Source organism: Schistocerca piceifrons, chromosome X (genome assembly GCF_021461385.2).
Source record: "Schistocerca piceifrons isolate TAMUIC-IGC-003096 chromosome X, iqSchPice1.1, whole genome shotgun sequence".
Lineage (NCBI taxonomy): Eukaryota > Metazoa > Arthropoda > Insecta > Orthoptera > Acrididae > Schistocerca > Schistocerca piceifrons.
In genome coordinates, this window is record NC_060149.1 from 154,077,496 (window position 1) to 154,093,141 (window position 15,646).

Here is a 15,646-nt window from a genome sequence, read left to right on the forward strand (position 1 = left end):
CCTCATGTGTTCCAATGTTTCTACAGAATCCAAACTGATCCTCCCCGAGGTTGGTTTCTACCAGTTTTTCCATTCATCTGTTAAGAATTCGTGTTAGTATTTTGCAGCCATGACTTATTAAACTGACAGTTCGGTAATTTTCACATCTGTCAACGCCTGCTTTCTTTGGAAGAACACTATCTACCCTGTAATGGGCACCAACTGACACAGTCCAACTTACTCTGTCAGTATATTTGTATATGTGTGCCAAATAATAATTGGTAGGTAAACAGCAACTGAACGCTAAAAATGGCAATGGAAATAACTCTTTCTGTTAACTGACAGATATACAGTGTTATTCTAAATGATGGACCCATTTTCAAAAATTCATATGTATTCAAATACAAATACAGAATGAATAAGGTTTATACTAATGAAAAGAGGAAGTATCAAAGTTTTTGGTGGGTGGCAGTGGGCGGGTAGTGATGGTTCCAGAAGCAGCTGGTATAGTTCACACAGCAATAGGGCTGTCATTCCATTTCACTGTCAGTTGTGAGTGAGATGGCAATTGTGGAGCACAAGGTTTTCTGCATTCTTGAGTTCATGAAAAATGAGTCGCAATGCAGTGCAGTGGGCATTTCGTACCAAATTCAGTATTCATCCACCAACTTGCAAAAGCATTAGCCATTGGTTAAGCAATTTAAACAGACTGGGAGTGTGTGGAAAGGAAAAAGCATGGGCTGACCGCATGTGACAGAGGATGATGTCCAATGGATTCAAGAAAGTTTTGTGCACAGTCCCTGTAAGTAGAGCCAATCGAGATCTTGGAATACCCAAACCAACCACCTGGAAAGTTCTGAGACATCATTTGCTGTACAAGTCCTACTGATTACAGCTTGTGCAGGCTCTCAACCCCAATGACAAAGAGAAGTATCTTACATTTTGTGGTTATGTGCTAACAAAGTTGGAAGATGACACATTTCTACATCATGTAATTTTTAGTGATGAAATGACATTCCACCTTAGTGGAAAAGTCAACAGACACAATGTTCACATATGAGGTTTGGAAAATCCACATTCACCACTGCAGCACAAAAGAGACTCACTGAAGATCAATGTGTTCTGTGCTGTATCCCGTACAAAGATTTATGGACCAATTTTCTTTGCGGAAAGAACTGGACATGTTGGAACAATGGCTGTTCCCTCAAGTTATGGAAGATTCCCATGACTTCACTTTCCAACAAGATGGAGCTCCACCCCATTGGCACTTTGATGTATGAGGCTTTTTGAATGACTTGCTTCCTCAGCACTGGATTGGTCACAGGGGACATGAGGACCTCGCTCTACACTTCTGGCCACAGAGATTTCCTGTTGTCACACCCTATGACGATTTCTTATGGGGTTATGTGAAGGAAGCTGTTTATGTCCCACATCTACCAACCACTCTGAATGATCTGCAGAACCGGATCACTGTTGCCGTGCACTCAATAACAGCAGTTACACTTTCGTGTGTGTGGGATGAGTTTGGCTACTGCGTCGATGTTTGCTGTGCAGCCAACGGTAGCCAGAGTGAACATTCATAACATTTATCACACTTCTAATTATTAAATAATAATTAAAAATTAATTAATTATGAATTATTAAATTTATTAAATTGGTATGAAACATCATGAAAAAACTTTGACTTCCTCTTTTCATTGGTATAAAGTTTATTCATTTTGGATTTATACTTGAATAAATAGGAAGTTTTGAAAATGGGTCCATCATTTAGGATAATTGTATATTTGCTTAGGGCCATTTTAAGCTTTACAACCAACATACAGACTAATAAACTAATCTAAGGTGACAATACATATGTATTATATTTCATGGTTTGATGTTGAACATAATGTGCAACTGAATGAATGAATTCAGTCAACACACACCCTACAAATTCCCTCTCCCACCCTACACCTATGCCCTACATGGTGCTAATGGCTTATTTTGCCAAGTGGAATAGCTTATGGTGAGGGTTGTGGCTACTGGCTCAGCTGGAGGTATCTGGTTTGCTGGTTCAGAAAATATATAGAGGAACACTTCCTAGTCTCTCAAAATTATCAATCCCTAATCTAGTTAAAGTTGATTGGTGATATCTTCATGACATGAACTGAGGACCAAGACACCCTATCCTCTTTGCTCCACAACCTCAACACCTTCTCTCCCATGTGCTTCACGTGGTCCTCCTCAATACAATGTACCACCTTGCTGGATGTTGACATCCACCTGACTGATGGTTCCATCGACACTTTTGCCCACATTAAACCCACTAACCATGAGCAGTACCTGTATTTTCACAGCTGCCCTCCATTCCACACCAAAAAATCTTTCCCAACAGCCTGGTCACCCACAAACAGACATTCCATGCCACATCCTCACACAAACCCTATCCTCCTACCACTCCCAAAATTCAGGTACAATATAGTGCCTTCCTCATCACCCAATATCACCCTGGACTGGAACAACTGCACCACATCCACCTTCAGAATTCTGATTATCTATCATCATGCCCCAAAATGAGGGATATCCTACCCAAGGACCTTCCCATCCCTACTAAAGTGGTATTCTGTCACCCAACCAACCTGCATAGCATCTTAGTATATCCCTGTGCCACTCCCACTTCCAGTTCATGGCCACAGGGATCATATCCCTGTGGAAGAACAGGGTGGAAGAACTGTCCAGTCCACCCACCCGGCACTTCCTCAGTCCTGGTCTGTATAAGCTACTATATTATGCACCAAGTCTGCTGCAAACACTGCACAGTTTTTACATCGGTATGACTATCGACTAGTTGTCAATCTGGAGGAATGGCCATTGGCTAACTGTTGCCAAGAACATAGTTGACCACTCAGTGCCACAACATACAGCTGAGCACAAAGTGCTCAATTTCAATGGCTGCTTCATAACCCACTTCATCAGGATCCCTCCCTCCATCACAAACTTCTTGGAACTCTGTAGATGGGAGTTATCTGTGCAATACATCCTTGTGTTCTGTAATCATTGTGGCGTCTGCTTTGAGTAACCCATGGCCCCAACACCCTCCATCCATCAGTTTCCCCTTTCCCCTTACTCAGTGCTACATCCCCTCCCAAATTCACATCCTGACATTAACTTCAGAGTGCACTGCTTCCCATTAGCTCCAATGACCATGCATCCCATGCCTATCCCATGTAACTGCCACCCTTCCCTCCTGCATTCATAGCCAGCAAACCAGCTGCCTCCCACCAAGCAGCTAGCCACCTACCGCTAATCACTCTCCCTGCCTTTTGCCTCTCTCACTTTACCCACCCCACTTGATACAACCCCACACCACAAACTAGTCCACTTGGCACATGTGTGGGCATGGGAGTGGACGTGGACACGAGTGTGAAAAATTAAATTCTTTCCTACTACCCTTTTTCATAATTTTACAATAGCTTTTCTGTGTTTAGTGCCATTTTTCATATTTTCAGAGAACTCTTTGTGTTTAGTGGTGTCTTTTACTTGACAATCACTTTTTCTCAAGACAATTTTTTTTCCTTGTTTGGCTGATCTTTTCCTCCAATTAGCAACTTTCTTACACTTCCTTGCAGTCTTATTTACTTTTCATCAATCTCAACATTGAATTTAATGACTCTCTTGCTGTAATATAATTTTACTGTCTATTAGAAAACAATTACAATTATTATTTTCTGTACATGCTCCCAACTGCCAATTTGCCTGTGTACAGAAGCTCTTCACCTTGTTCTGCTCTTGTTTCTCTTTCAGTGTTACCTTCATCAGTTAAAGTCTTCCCTCATCTTTACATCAATCCCTTCATGTTCCCTACCTCTGTACCTCAATACTTGTACTCCTTTTCCACATGTGCTCTTAGCATGGCCAAACAACAGGCCCACATACATTCCCCTCACTCCTGCTTAACCTTTAGCATTACACCTAAAGGCTTCATCTTAAAAATTCGCATCTTTCCACCATTCCATAATAATCATTCCTTGGCCCATATCTACCTTTTCTTTGGCCATTATATGTTAGATATCCCAGTATACTCAGAGTAATTATCCCTCAAGCCACCCATAAACTGGAACAAAATGGCTTGGACTACCTGATGAAGCTATGCACCTTGTTGGTCAAATACCGCAAAAGTGGTGGTGGTCTGCTTGTCTACTGCACTTGCCATCCACAACACCATCATCACACAAACCTCTCATAGTTAGAAAGTGTATTGTACTTAACTTCCAATAGTCAGTATTTTGTGTTTCTTGAATAACTAAAAAATTACAACATATAGTCAAAATGCTTCCTGGTACAAAATTAAACTGCAATAAATTTCTTACAAAAAAAGGGCTTATTCATTTTTTCTCTTGGACTAGTAGTTATTGCTGGCCAGAATGGCCGAGCGGTTCTAGGCACTACAGTCTGGAACTGTGTGACCGCTACGGCCGCAGGTTCGAATCCTGCCTCGGGCATGGATGTGTGTGATGTCCTTAGGTTAGGTTTAAGTAGTTATAAGTTCTAGGGGACTGATGACCTGAGTAGTTAAGTCCCTTAGTGCTCAGAGCCATTTGAACCATTTTGAACTAAGTTATCGTGTTGCAGAAAATGGAAAAATCATAGATTATTAAAGACAGTATTTTAATGATATAAAATTAATGTTTATTGCTAAATTAAGCATATTAAATTGTGTACCACATCTAAGTGCAGTAGAACCATATTGAGGTATAAACTGTGTTCAGGGAGTGTGACAGGCTGAAGGGGCTTGAGGGAGATCATTGATGGGTCTGCAAACTGAAGAGCAAACATTACATCGCAAGACGTCACTACTGGGCTTTTCACAAAGTTATACCCATGCTTCCATTGCTCAGATTATGAACCATTGCCATTACCTGTCCAGTTGTCTTATTTCAGTAAACAAAATAATTTCCCTGAGCTTGTGTTAATATAATAGTCATTTTTCAGTTCACTGAGTACTTATTTGTGGTTGTTAAGTGAGCTTTTATCTAAAATACATTCCTATAAACAGTGGTTGAGAAGTGCTTAATTTGTAAGTGTGATGTTGTCAGTGACCTACATATATTAGTGGGAAAGGGGTTGTATTGATGAATGTGGCACCTTGCTGCTGCCTATCATTGATATTTTATTGTGAAGTCATGTAACAATGTTTAATTCAGTTGATGCTGAATTAATTAATGACCAGAAAGTTACATCACAATAATTGCTGGCACCTGTAGAATAGGCTGCACTCCATTCAATAATTGCTGACACCAGTAGAATAGGCTGCACTGAGTGGAGCCACATACCATACATCCACAGTCTATCTTGCAAGGTGGATGTGAGTATGTCTGATGAAATGAGGGTGAGCATGTTCAAGTGTAGAACAGTAATCTACTGTAATACACTTCATGACTTATGTTGAAGTGCCTGAAGTTCCATAACATCTAGGTGACTGATGTCTGTTGCATAGGGAGCTATTTTAAACCTCTGGGCCTCTTCAGCTGGTGGGAAAGCAAATGCTGGAGTGATGCATTTCAGTGATGAACAACATTCCAGCCATTGATAGGTGAGAAAATGAAATTGGCATCATCAAATACATATTGACAGCATGTTACAATTGGGACAGGCTCTTCAGTGTGGTAGACAGTTGACAGTTCCAGATCAGCTGCCATACAGGAAGACTAAGGGTCAATATCCTCTGTAACTGTGTGAAACAGTCGGCAGAGATTTAGGCAGAATCCATCCATATGCATTTTTGTGTAGTATTATTAGTAACTCATATCTGTATTCCACATAGTACTAATGCAGTTTGTGAAGAATAAGCTTGCCTCGGGCATGTCTGTCCACTGTCCCACCAGCAATTCATAAGGTGAGCTGTGGAAGAGACTGTAACTTTGTAAAACATCTGGCAGTTGCTTGTTGTGATGTAGTGTGGTAGAGAGAGAGGGGGAACTTGCCTGCTCATTCTTCAATATGCAGACTTATGAAGGAATGGAGTGAGTGACTGCAGCTGATGACCTACCTTCCTTCATGCATTTATGGTCTGACTACGAACACAAGGAAGCACATGATCATAAAACGGTTCTGGTTTATTAGATCATGAAGTGAAAACAATAAGAATACACAAGAATATGAGTAACAAATAAATCTCACAAGTGATAATCAGAGGCCTACATATGGCCATATAAAAATGCTGTCTTCCATTTGGTGTTACTGTAGTCATGCTGTGTGTGCAGCATAACAACTTACTGTAATTGGTGACTGGGTAGCTGCCGCCTGCTGCCTCGGGTCGCTGTGGGTGTACCTTTTAAATTTCAGTGCACAATGTGCTTGCTGTAGTGGACCAATTCATGTCCTCTGTGGGTGGCAGGTGTAGCATATGGCAGGTTACTACAGTTTAGCCTCCACCATCCTCTGCCAGCTCATCACAACCCCCACAACACAGTTTACCCCTAAATATAGTGGGACACACAATAAATATTTGTTCTTAACCCACTTCATTTAACAATAAACATTAATTTAATGTCATTAAAACACTATTTCTAATAATCTGTGATTTTCCCTACATGTGAAACTATTAGAAATGGCTCTGAGCACTATGGGACTTAACATCTGAGGTCACCAGTGCCCTAGAACTTAGAACTACTTAAATCTAACTAACCTAAGGACATCACACACATCCATGCCCGAGGCAGGATCAGAGAGAGAGCAACATGTGATACCATGCCTGCTGTTTACCAACTAATGTGTTCACTGCACTGCTTGTAATATAGGAATGACCACCACTAAGTGGGCTGAAAGCCTGAATGGACATGGAAGAGCTGTCTGCCTTTGGAACACCCAGTGTCTAGTTGCTAAGCATGGCATAAACCATGACTCAGATCAAAATGCTTGCTATTCTACACAGGCCATTTGGATCCTCTCAACCCATACTAGTTTCCCTAAACTATGGAGATGGGAACTTGTTCTCCAGCATATCCTGGCACCCTCCTGGATTAAAACCTTGTTAATACACCTTCGTTTTTTTTTTTTTTTTTTTTTTTTTTATCAATTTGATAGTTCTTCTATGTTTATTTGCTAAGTAATTTACTTGGCTTAGAGTTCAATGCAACATCAGTGACAAGATTTGGGTTGGAGTCAACCTATAATTTGCTGGGTAAATTAATTCAAAGCTCAGAAGAGACAAGGTGTTGCCACCTGCAACATGAGCTACTTTGCAGGTCGACAACAGCTTTACCTTTTTCCTTTAATGAGACAGAGTAATAACTCAAACAGGGAAGTATGGGGACTAAAATTTGGTTTGTCCATCTCAAAGACATCATCTCAGCATTCACTTCAAACAGTACGAGTATACACAAAGCACAAAATTACGTTGTTAAAGCAAGTAATTCCTTCTCCCAGAAGCGGCAAGTAAAAGGAGGAAAGGGGGTAGTTTGTTGAGATGACAAAGAGACAGTTGTTTGACAGCTCTGACTAAAGAGATCCTGAAGATACTGTAACAAAATTTTTTAAAAAATCAACAAAGAAAATAAATACAAATTCATAGATTACTCTAAGTAGTCTTACAGCTTGCTCTAGAAAGTTTGTATCTGGATACATTATTATGGAATGTCAATAAATTTATTCATTTAGATTAGTATGGGTATCTTCTCAAACAACTATCTAAATTAATTTTTACTTTTACAGATATGCAAACTGTCCGTATATTGTTGTACCTTGTTGGCAAGTTTGGCATAACCATCTCATACAGCGCGATCCACGTGTATGCAACTGAACTCTTTCCAACTCAAATACGTCATCTCATGATAGGAACATGCACCATGGTTGGAGGAGCAGGAGAGATGGCAGCACCCCAAGCTCCACTCTTGGTAATTATTGATGCCTTAAAATATGATAAAAATAAAGAGAAGATTAAGAATAATCTAGCTCATAATATTACACAAAAAACTGGTAAGGATGTGGAAAGTAAGTAATATGGTGAGCATGTTCTTCTATGAAATGCATGTTTCAACACCAAACACTTCGGGAGCAAAAATCTCTTTAAGCACATTCCAAAGTAATATGAAGATATTTTTTTGACATAGTTAATGACTTCTCAATCTCCGCCAAGAAAGCCCTCTTCTGGTGACTCTGTCTATAAAAGTAGCCAAAATAAATTACACATTCTTGCTAATGTTATCAGTGTATATTAGGAGCGACACCACGCTGCTTCAGCTCTGTGCCAGAGTTCATCAGTCATAAGGGGTGATGAGTGGTGACATGCCAATCTCTCAGCAACCCACAACTGGGCGTTTTCAGTGATTGTGATATCTGGAGAACACACTGGTCAGGCAAACAGTCGAACACCCACTCTATCAAGGTAGATCAGGACAGCAACGACAACATACAGTCTTGTGTAATATTGTTGAAAGATAAGGCCATGTTGACCTCAAAGACAGGGTACAGCCACTGGCCAGAAGGAGTTAGAAATGTAACAGCTGCTGTCAAAATTATCAGCTGTATTAACCATAGGTGATAATGTCATGTGCCCAATGACATTCCATTCCATCACACCAGTTGCTGCTCTCATATGACAATGTCAAACACTATCTATTAACAGCCAATCACCTTGGAGGCTTCAGATGTGAATACACACCTTGCAGAACTGGGACTTGTCTGAAAGGATGACTGTGTTGTCACTGGGTACACAACTGTCAGCAAGCCTCCCTCTGTTGCTGCAACAACAGAAGTCACAACAATGGTCACCGTGCTGACAGTCCATGGTGCTCCAGTTATTATTGTGCACTGTCCATGTGTATATATGTTGTGCTGCAAATAAGCCCATTTCCTGACTCAGTGTACACAATGTGGCTGTATGATCTTGCTTAACTGTGCAAAAAATATGTCTGTCCTCTCAGGCACTAATTGTATGGCGTTGTTGATATCTTGCACATCGTGGGGTATAGCCCTCCTTAACCCATAGACTTCATATTCACTTGGCAGTCTTGGGATTCTGACCAATGCAAGCAGCAATATATCCTGAAAAAATAAACTACAGCCTCAAAAGACCATTACCCTGCTGCTGTTGAATTCCTACATGCTCATAGAAGCTTCACCGTCTTACATGGGGCATAAGATGATCTTCTCATAAGCAACCAACATTCAAGTATGATTTCTGAAGGAGAAACCCACTGCATAATCTTTTTTTACATACAGAAAGTAGACGACATTGCTCCTACCCACAGTTACTCAATACATGGTAGGTATTGTGTAAATGTGCTGTGAGTGGTGACATCTCCACTGATTCTCTTGTCTCACAGCACCACTTACAAATTTATAGGCATGATGTGTACACTGGTTTAACTTGTGCACCATTGTGAATACAATCATGATTTTTCATATTATAGTGTATTATCATTGTTATTATTATTGTTATTATTTATTAGTTAAATACACAGTTAAGTTTGCCTTTATTTATAAGTTTTTTATGTATAAAACTTTTTAAGAAATATGTAAAATATTATTTATTTTCTAAAATTTATCTAGATTAATTTTTGTATGATTAGTGAAATACTGCTGCACTGCTTCCACAGGTCATCAACCTCTTTTACCATCTTGGATGACATCTCACACTTTCAACATTTTCTATTAATTAAACAATTTCAGTCAAAAAAAAAATCTTTAGAAATGGCTGTTTAAAAAGTTTTAACAAACAGGCTGCATCCATTTTTGTGCTAAACTTCTGATGATCATAACTTAAGTGCTGTTGTCACAGATGATAGTTTCCACTACCTGATCAAAACATAAGTCATTGTCAATTTTCATTTCATCAAAGTTCTATTAACTTTCATTTTGTCAAAACTAAGAATTACATCTTTTTTGAATGTAGTTAGTAACTTCAGTTGGAATTCCATGGTATTGGAGCTTAAATAAATAGAACCTTGTAGAACACTATACTGTCTAAGTCTTATTCTAACAGTGACACTCTAGGAAGAGGATATTTCAGTGCATGCCCGACTACACCTAACACTTTGTAAGATATACAGTGTAAAGTTGCGGCCTTACCAGTACCTTCAGATGATCAATTAGTATACCTTCCTTTCATAGCCACTTTTTGGCAGTCAGAAAAAGAATCCTCAGCCAATTTTTGAAAATATTTAATTTTGAGTAAATTGTCATTACAGCAAAAGAGGTGATCCTGTAAATTTGTATTCCATGTCTAAGTTCTCTTATTTCTTTCCCCATAATTTACAATTGCTGATACAAATGTGCATTGTCACATTTGCAGCATTGTTTGTTTACATGTTTAATGTTTTCTGTTCTAATACTTTCTTCATTAAATGGTTATATATTTACTCGCCAAATCTGTTCTTCTTCTTTATGACAGATGGCTTTGTTTCTCTCTCTCTCTCTCTCTCTCTCTCTCTCTCTCTCTCTCTCTCTAGTTGCATTAAAATGTAAAATGCTAATAATCTGCACAGCCAAGCAGATGTACAACACAAATACAATTACACTACAGTCACATGGCATTACTATTATATCTCACTCACATCCATACTCATACCAGTTTACTCACTCCAGTTCTTTATTATTTTTGGTAAGGCTGTCTTCTGTAGCCAGTGTAGTTGAGTGCATATTGTTTTTATAATATCATTTAGTCAACTCTTGCACCGCCAGGCTCGTTTCAGTAGTTTCATGTAGACCCAACTGTACTGAAACAACCAAAATATAAAAAATTGCAGGAGAATATTAAATATACAAAAACATAGTAAATACTCTTTAATGAAGCTGCAGATGTGTGTTAATGTATTTACATATTGTGTGTGTACACAAAATCTTAGGAAAAGTAATGATTTTAAATTCTATAAAATTGTATCTGCATGATTACAGCTTTAAGGTTAGTAATGCCATTGTAATTCTGGCAAACAATATGGAAGATCAATTGAGTGAGATGATTAGTGAGGTTATAAGATGAAAATCAATGAAAGTGAAACACGGCTAATGGAGAACAATCAAATTAAATCAGGTAGTGCTAAGGAAAAATGATTAGGAAAAATTAGTATATATTGAGTCATCAAGAAACAGACAATTTGGTAATGGAGGGAAATGTGGGGTAGAGTGGAGAGGGATTGCTTGACTACTCTAGTCCACAGAAGAATTTTTATTATTGTAATATGCAAAAGGTGATGGATGGGAATTAATAATTCACATCTGCATTTTTTAAGAGACTTATAAATGTTCAGCATGTAGCCATATTTACAAATCAATCTGCAATGTGAATGTAAACTTATTCTTTTCACAGCATTACTGTATATTGTACAAATTATTGATGGAACATGAAACTAACTATCATGTTCAAGTGGATATAGGTAGCAACAGTTACACACAGTGGAAAGTTGAAGATCCTTCCATAACATAGACTAGCACAGAGAGCTGCATCAAACCAATCTTCAAACTGAAGATCATAGCTACTACAATAACAACATTGTCCACTAACACAGAATAATTAAACAAAATTGAATAAATAAACAAATATACCATGAAAGCAATGTAATTATTATATAACGATTTTTTCTCAAAAACTTTTCATTAGTTCACAAACAAGTATTGTTTAACACCCCAGTACTGGATGTATTTTCCAAAATCCCACATGAGATCCATCAATAAAAATGTTCACATAAATGAGAATGGCTATTAAATGCAGAGTTAAAAATGTAAAAAATGGATATACTTCATAGATATACACTCTACCATGCCAGCATTGAAGGCCATATCAGTGAGACTTTTGAAATGGTCTAAAAGCTCACAAACATGGTATACAGCTTCCTAGTATGTTTTATAACTTTCTGCTAATAAATAACTGACATTAGTTAGTAAATTCTATATTCAGGATAAATAACTGATCATGTAATTTTGGCTGCAACACAACAGAAGGAAGTTTAATTGAGTCTGTTATTTGTGCAGCACGAACTTCAGTATACTGATTACCACTACATAGAAACCTATAAATATCAATGTCATTTATATCTCTGTATCACCCAAAGGTGGAATAAGTCAACTGATGCAAATACCTGGCTGTGTCAATTTATATGGATATAAAATGGGTTGATCATACACTGAGCAGCCAGATCATTGTGATCACCAGCCTACTATCAGTATAAACCCATCCAGGCAATAGCAGTGTCACCTAGCGAGGGATGACCACTAGTCAGACACATTTACAGTGCATGTAGTATCAATGAGTGTGCTGTCCATGTATAGGATGGGGAAGGCTCACAGTTTTTCTGAGTTTGACTGAGGGCAGATTGCGATAGCCCAGGGGCTCAGCATGAGTTTTTCAGAAAGTGTGCAACTCATCAGGTGTTTGAGGAGTGCTGTGGTGATTCTGTTCAACATGTGTCAAAACTAAGGTGAAATCATGTCCAGACACTGGAGGGGGGGGTTGGACAGCCACCCCTCATTCCCCTCATTACAGATGTTTGATGTTGTAGGCTGGGCAGACTGGTAAAACAGGGCAGCTACTGAACTGTGGTGGAACTAACATCAGACTTTAATGCTGGGCAGAGTACAAGTGTATCTGAACAGAGTGCACTGAACACTCCTAACCATGGGCCTCCACAGCCAATGACCCATTCATTTGTCAATGTTAACAAACACAATATCGACAACTACGATTGAAATGGGCACATGACCATTGGCGCTGGATATTGGTGCAGCAGCAGAGTATTGCAGGGTCTGATGAATCCCAATACCTTCTTCATCATGATGATCTTCTGGGGAACAGCTTCTTGACACCGGGACAGAGACAAGCAGGCAGTGGCTCCATTACATCTGGGAAGCATTCACGTGGGCAACCACGAGTTCAGTGGAGTTTGTGCATGGCACCATGATAGCCAAGGATTATTGTACACTGGCTGCAGACCACGTACACACCTTCATGATAATCATGTTTCCCAATGGCATTGGCAATTTTTGTAGTATCCTGCCCACTCGTCTAACATAGGGTGCCTAGGAAGCTGTTTTCTCAGATCACTAGACAACAATTCAAGCAAATCATGTTAATGGAGTTTATTACAGTATGTTAAATTGACAATACTTAACTTTGCATATCCACAAAGGTGTGTCGCAAGCAAATGGTGACAGGCAGATAATCTATGTCCTTTGGTGTATACAATTTCAGTGCAAACAAAACAAAACAGTTCATAAGTCACTGCTGTAGTGTCTGTATGACGGCTCTTCTTCCACTGCGCTCACGGCTAGGCAGTGCAGCACTTGCGTTCTCTTCATAGATGCCACTCCTGTCTTGGTGTCATCCTAGTCAGCATACTATTGGCTGACATCTTCTCACAGCCTTCTCTGCTCTTCTGTTTCTCATCATCATGCCAGCGCTTGTTGTTATGCTGGAACATTTTTCATCAAATTAATGCTCCTTCTCAGAAGGTCAGGAGTATCATGGAGTGGTTCTGGGAACACAGTGGTTAGTGCCAAGTGATGTGCTGGTGCCCCAAATTGCCAGATCTGAACCCGATTGAACACATCTGGGGTGTGATTGAATGTCGTATGAGAGCTCATTGTCTCCCTCCTCAGAATTTATGGGAATTTGGTGACTTGTGTGAGAAGATGTGGTGCCAACTCCCTCCAGCACTCTACCAAGACCTCATTGCTTCCATGCCACTATGGGTGAGAAGATGTGGTGCCAACTCCCTCCAGCACTCTACCAAGACCTCATTGCTTCCATGCCACTATGTGTTGCCACTGTCTTCGAGGCCAAAGTGGACATACCAACTGTAGGGTAGATGGTCATAATGTTTTGGCTGATCAGTATATAGGCTCAGTCTTATGTAAAGGAGGTGGTAGACTTTGGTTCATTGGTAGGATACTGGGAAAATGTAACCAGTAAACAAAGGAGAAATGTAACCTGTCTGCAAAGGAGGTTGCTTACAGAGCATTTGTGTGGCCCATCCTAGAATATTGCTTAAGTCTGTACGGCTCATACTAAATAGGACTATTGGATTATATGAGACATATACAAAGATACAAAGAAGGGTACCACATATGTTTAGGGTTTGTCTGTCCCCTGGGTACGCATCACTAAGATACTGAAAAACATGAACTGGCACATACTGGAAGATGGACATCAACTATTCCACGAAAGTCTGCTTAAAAAGTTTCAATAACAACCATTAAATGAGAAATATCATATAGAGACTGTGAAGATGAGAACAAATTACAGCAGGCACAGAGGGATTTAAGCAAGCATTCTTCATACAATCCACATACACATGATATGCGGAGGAAAGGCCTAACAAGTAGTACAGTAGAAAATACCCTCAGCCACACATCTCAGGTACACATCCATAGCTCAGTGGTCAGTGTGTTTGACCACTATGTAGAGGACCCAGGTTTGATTTCTGTTTCTGCTACAGATTTTTTTTTTTTTTCCTCAATGGGATGGCTGGACCAATTGAGGAGTTACTTAAATGAAAGGCAGTGGCTTCTAGGTCAAGAAAGTCAACAACAGCTTGGAGAACAGGGCGAGAACATGGAGCTTTGCATGCACTTAAGTATTTTTCATAGTATTGATATAGATGTAGATATAGACTATCTAATGTGAGTGACAGCTTCTTCTTTTTCCATATCTGATATACAGTGACAACATTTTCTGTTTAATTTCAGTGATAAACATAATGAGTTAGCATAACCAAGAGTTCCACTTTACATTCTAGGTGGCATATGCAGAATGGCTACCAGTGGCTGTTTTTGGAGCAATGGCACTAGCATCAGGCCTTCTAGCACTTATTTTTCCGGAAACAAAAAATACACGTCTACCAGATACTATTCATGAAGCTGAAGATATTGGACGTTCCGAACCAAACACAGTGGTTTAGTGCATTTGGTTACTTTGCTACATGTACACTCACTTCATAATAAAGAAATTAACATTTTGTGATAAATGATGTAAGCCATAGATCATGTGCCATGTTAAAATATATTTCATAGTTCACATACATATGGTATCATCTGCTGTGATCCAACTATTTATATAATGCATAGTATTAGTCTAAGAGAGAAATATCAGGATTAAATGAATACATGCAGTATTTTAGTATTTTCAGCCTTTTCTCATTATTTATTGTGGCTGCAAAGAAAATGTAATGCTGCATAGAGAGATTGTGAGTTACTACAGTTGAGTTTGAATGATACAAGAAAAACTTGTCTCCTGTTAGTGCCAAGTGTGAATCTATAAGTGTACAGTTTTACATTTCTTCATCAGTTATCAAGAATTTATTGGAGTTACCACTTCATGCTACAGATCATCTGAACAAACAAGTGTGAAAGTTCAACTGTTAACTCTAACAACTATGCCAAAACTAGTTTGTTACAGTACATGTGTTTTAAAATATGTAATTTTTATACAAAACAGTGTATCTGTTTGAATTAGCAAATAAAATGCATCATAAGCCTACTCTCAGTTAGTTAGTTAATTTGTAAGTTAGTTAAAGCACATTTTTGAAAGATGAAAAACGTAATAGTAGTATATTAAAAGACTATTCAGCCAGTTTACTACAAAAGAAAAGTACTTTGCATCCTCAAATGTGATTTCCAGAAGATTGTGTGATGTACCTTTAAGTATTGTCAATTTTTGCTACTTTTTTCATTCCAAATGAAGTAAGAAGGCCCT

At 38.9% G+C, this 15,646-nt stretch overlaps 1 protein-coding gene across 2 annotated transcripts in view; it reads left to right on the top strand.

The window, feature by feature from the left end:
• The window catches only part of LOC124722114 (organic cation transporter protein-like), a 199,027-nt gene extending 183,615 nt beyond the window's left edge, over window positions 1-15,412 (top strand). For both annotated transcript variants that reach the window (XM_047247321.1, XM_047247320.1), the window contains exons 10-11: window positions 7,672-7,853; window positions 14,691-15,412. In XM_047247321.1, coding sequence (XP_047103277.1) covers window positions 7,672-7,853; window positions 14,691-14,852 — 344 coding nt within the window. In that variant the 3' untranslated portion in view covers window positions 14,853-15,412. The remainder of the gene's footprint in view (window positions 1-7,671; window positions 7,854-14,690) is intronic.
• The last annotated feature ends 234 nt before the right edge of the window (window positions 15,413-15,646 follow it).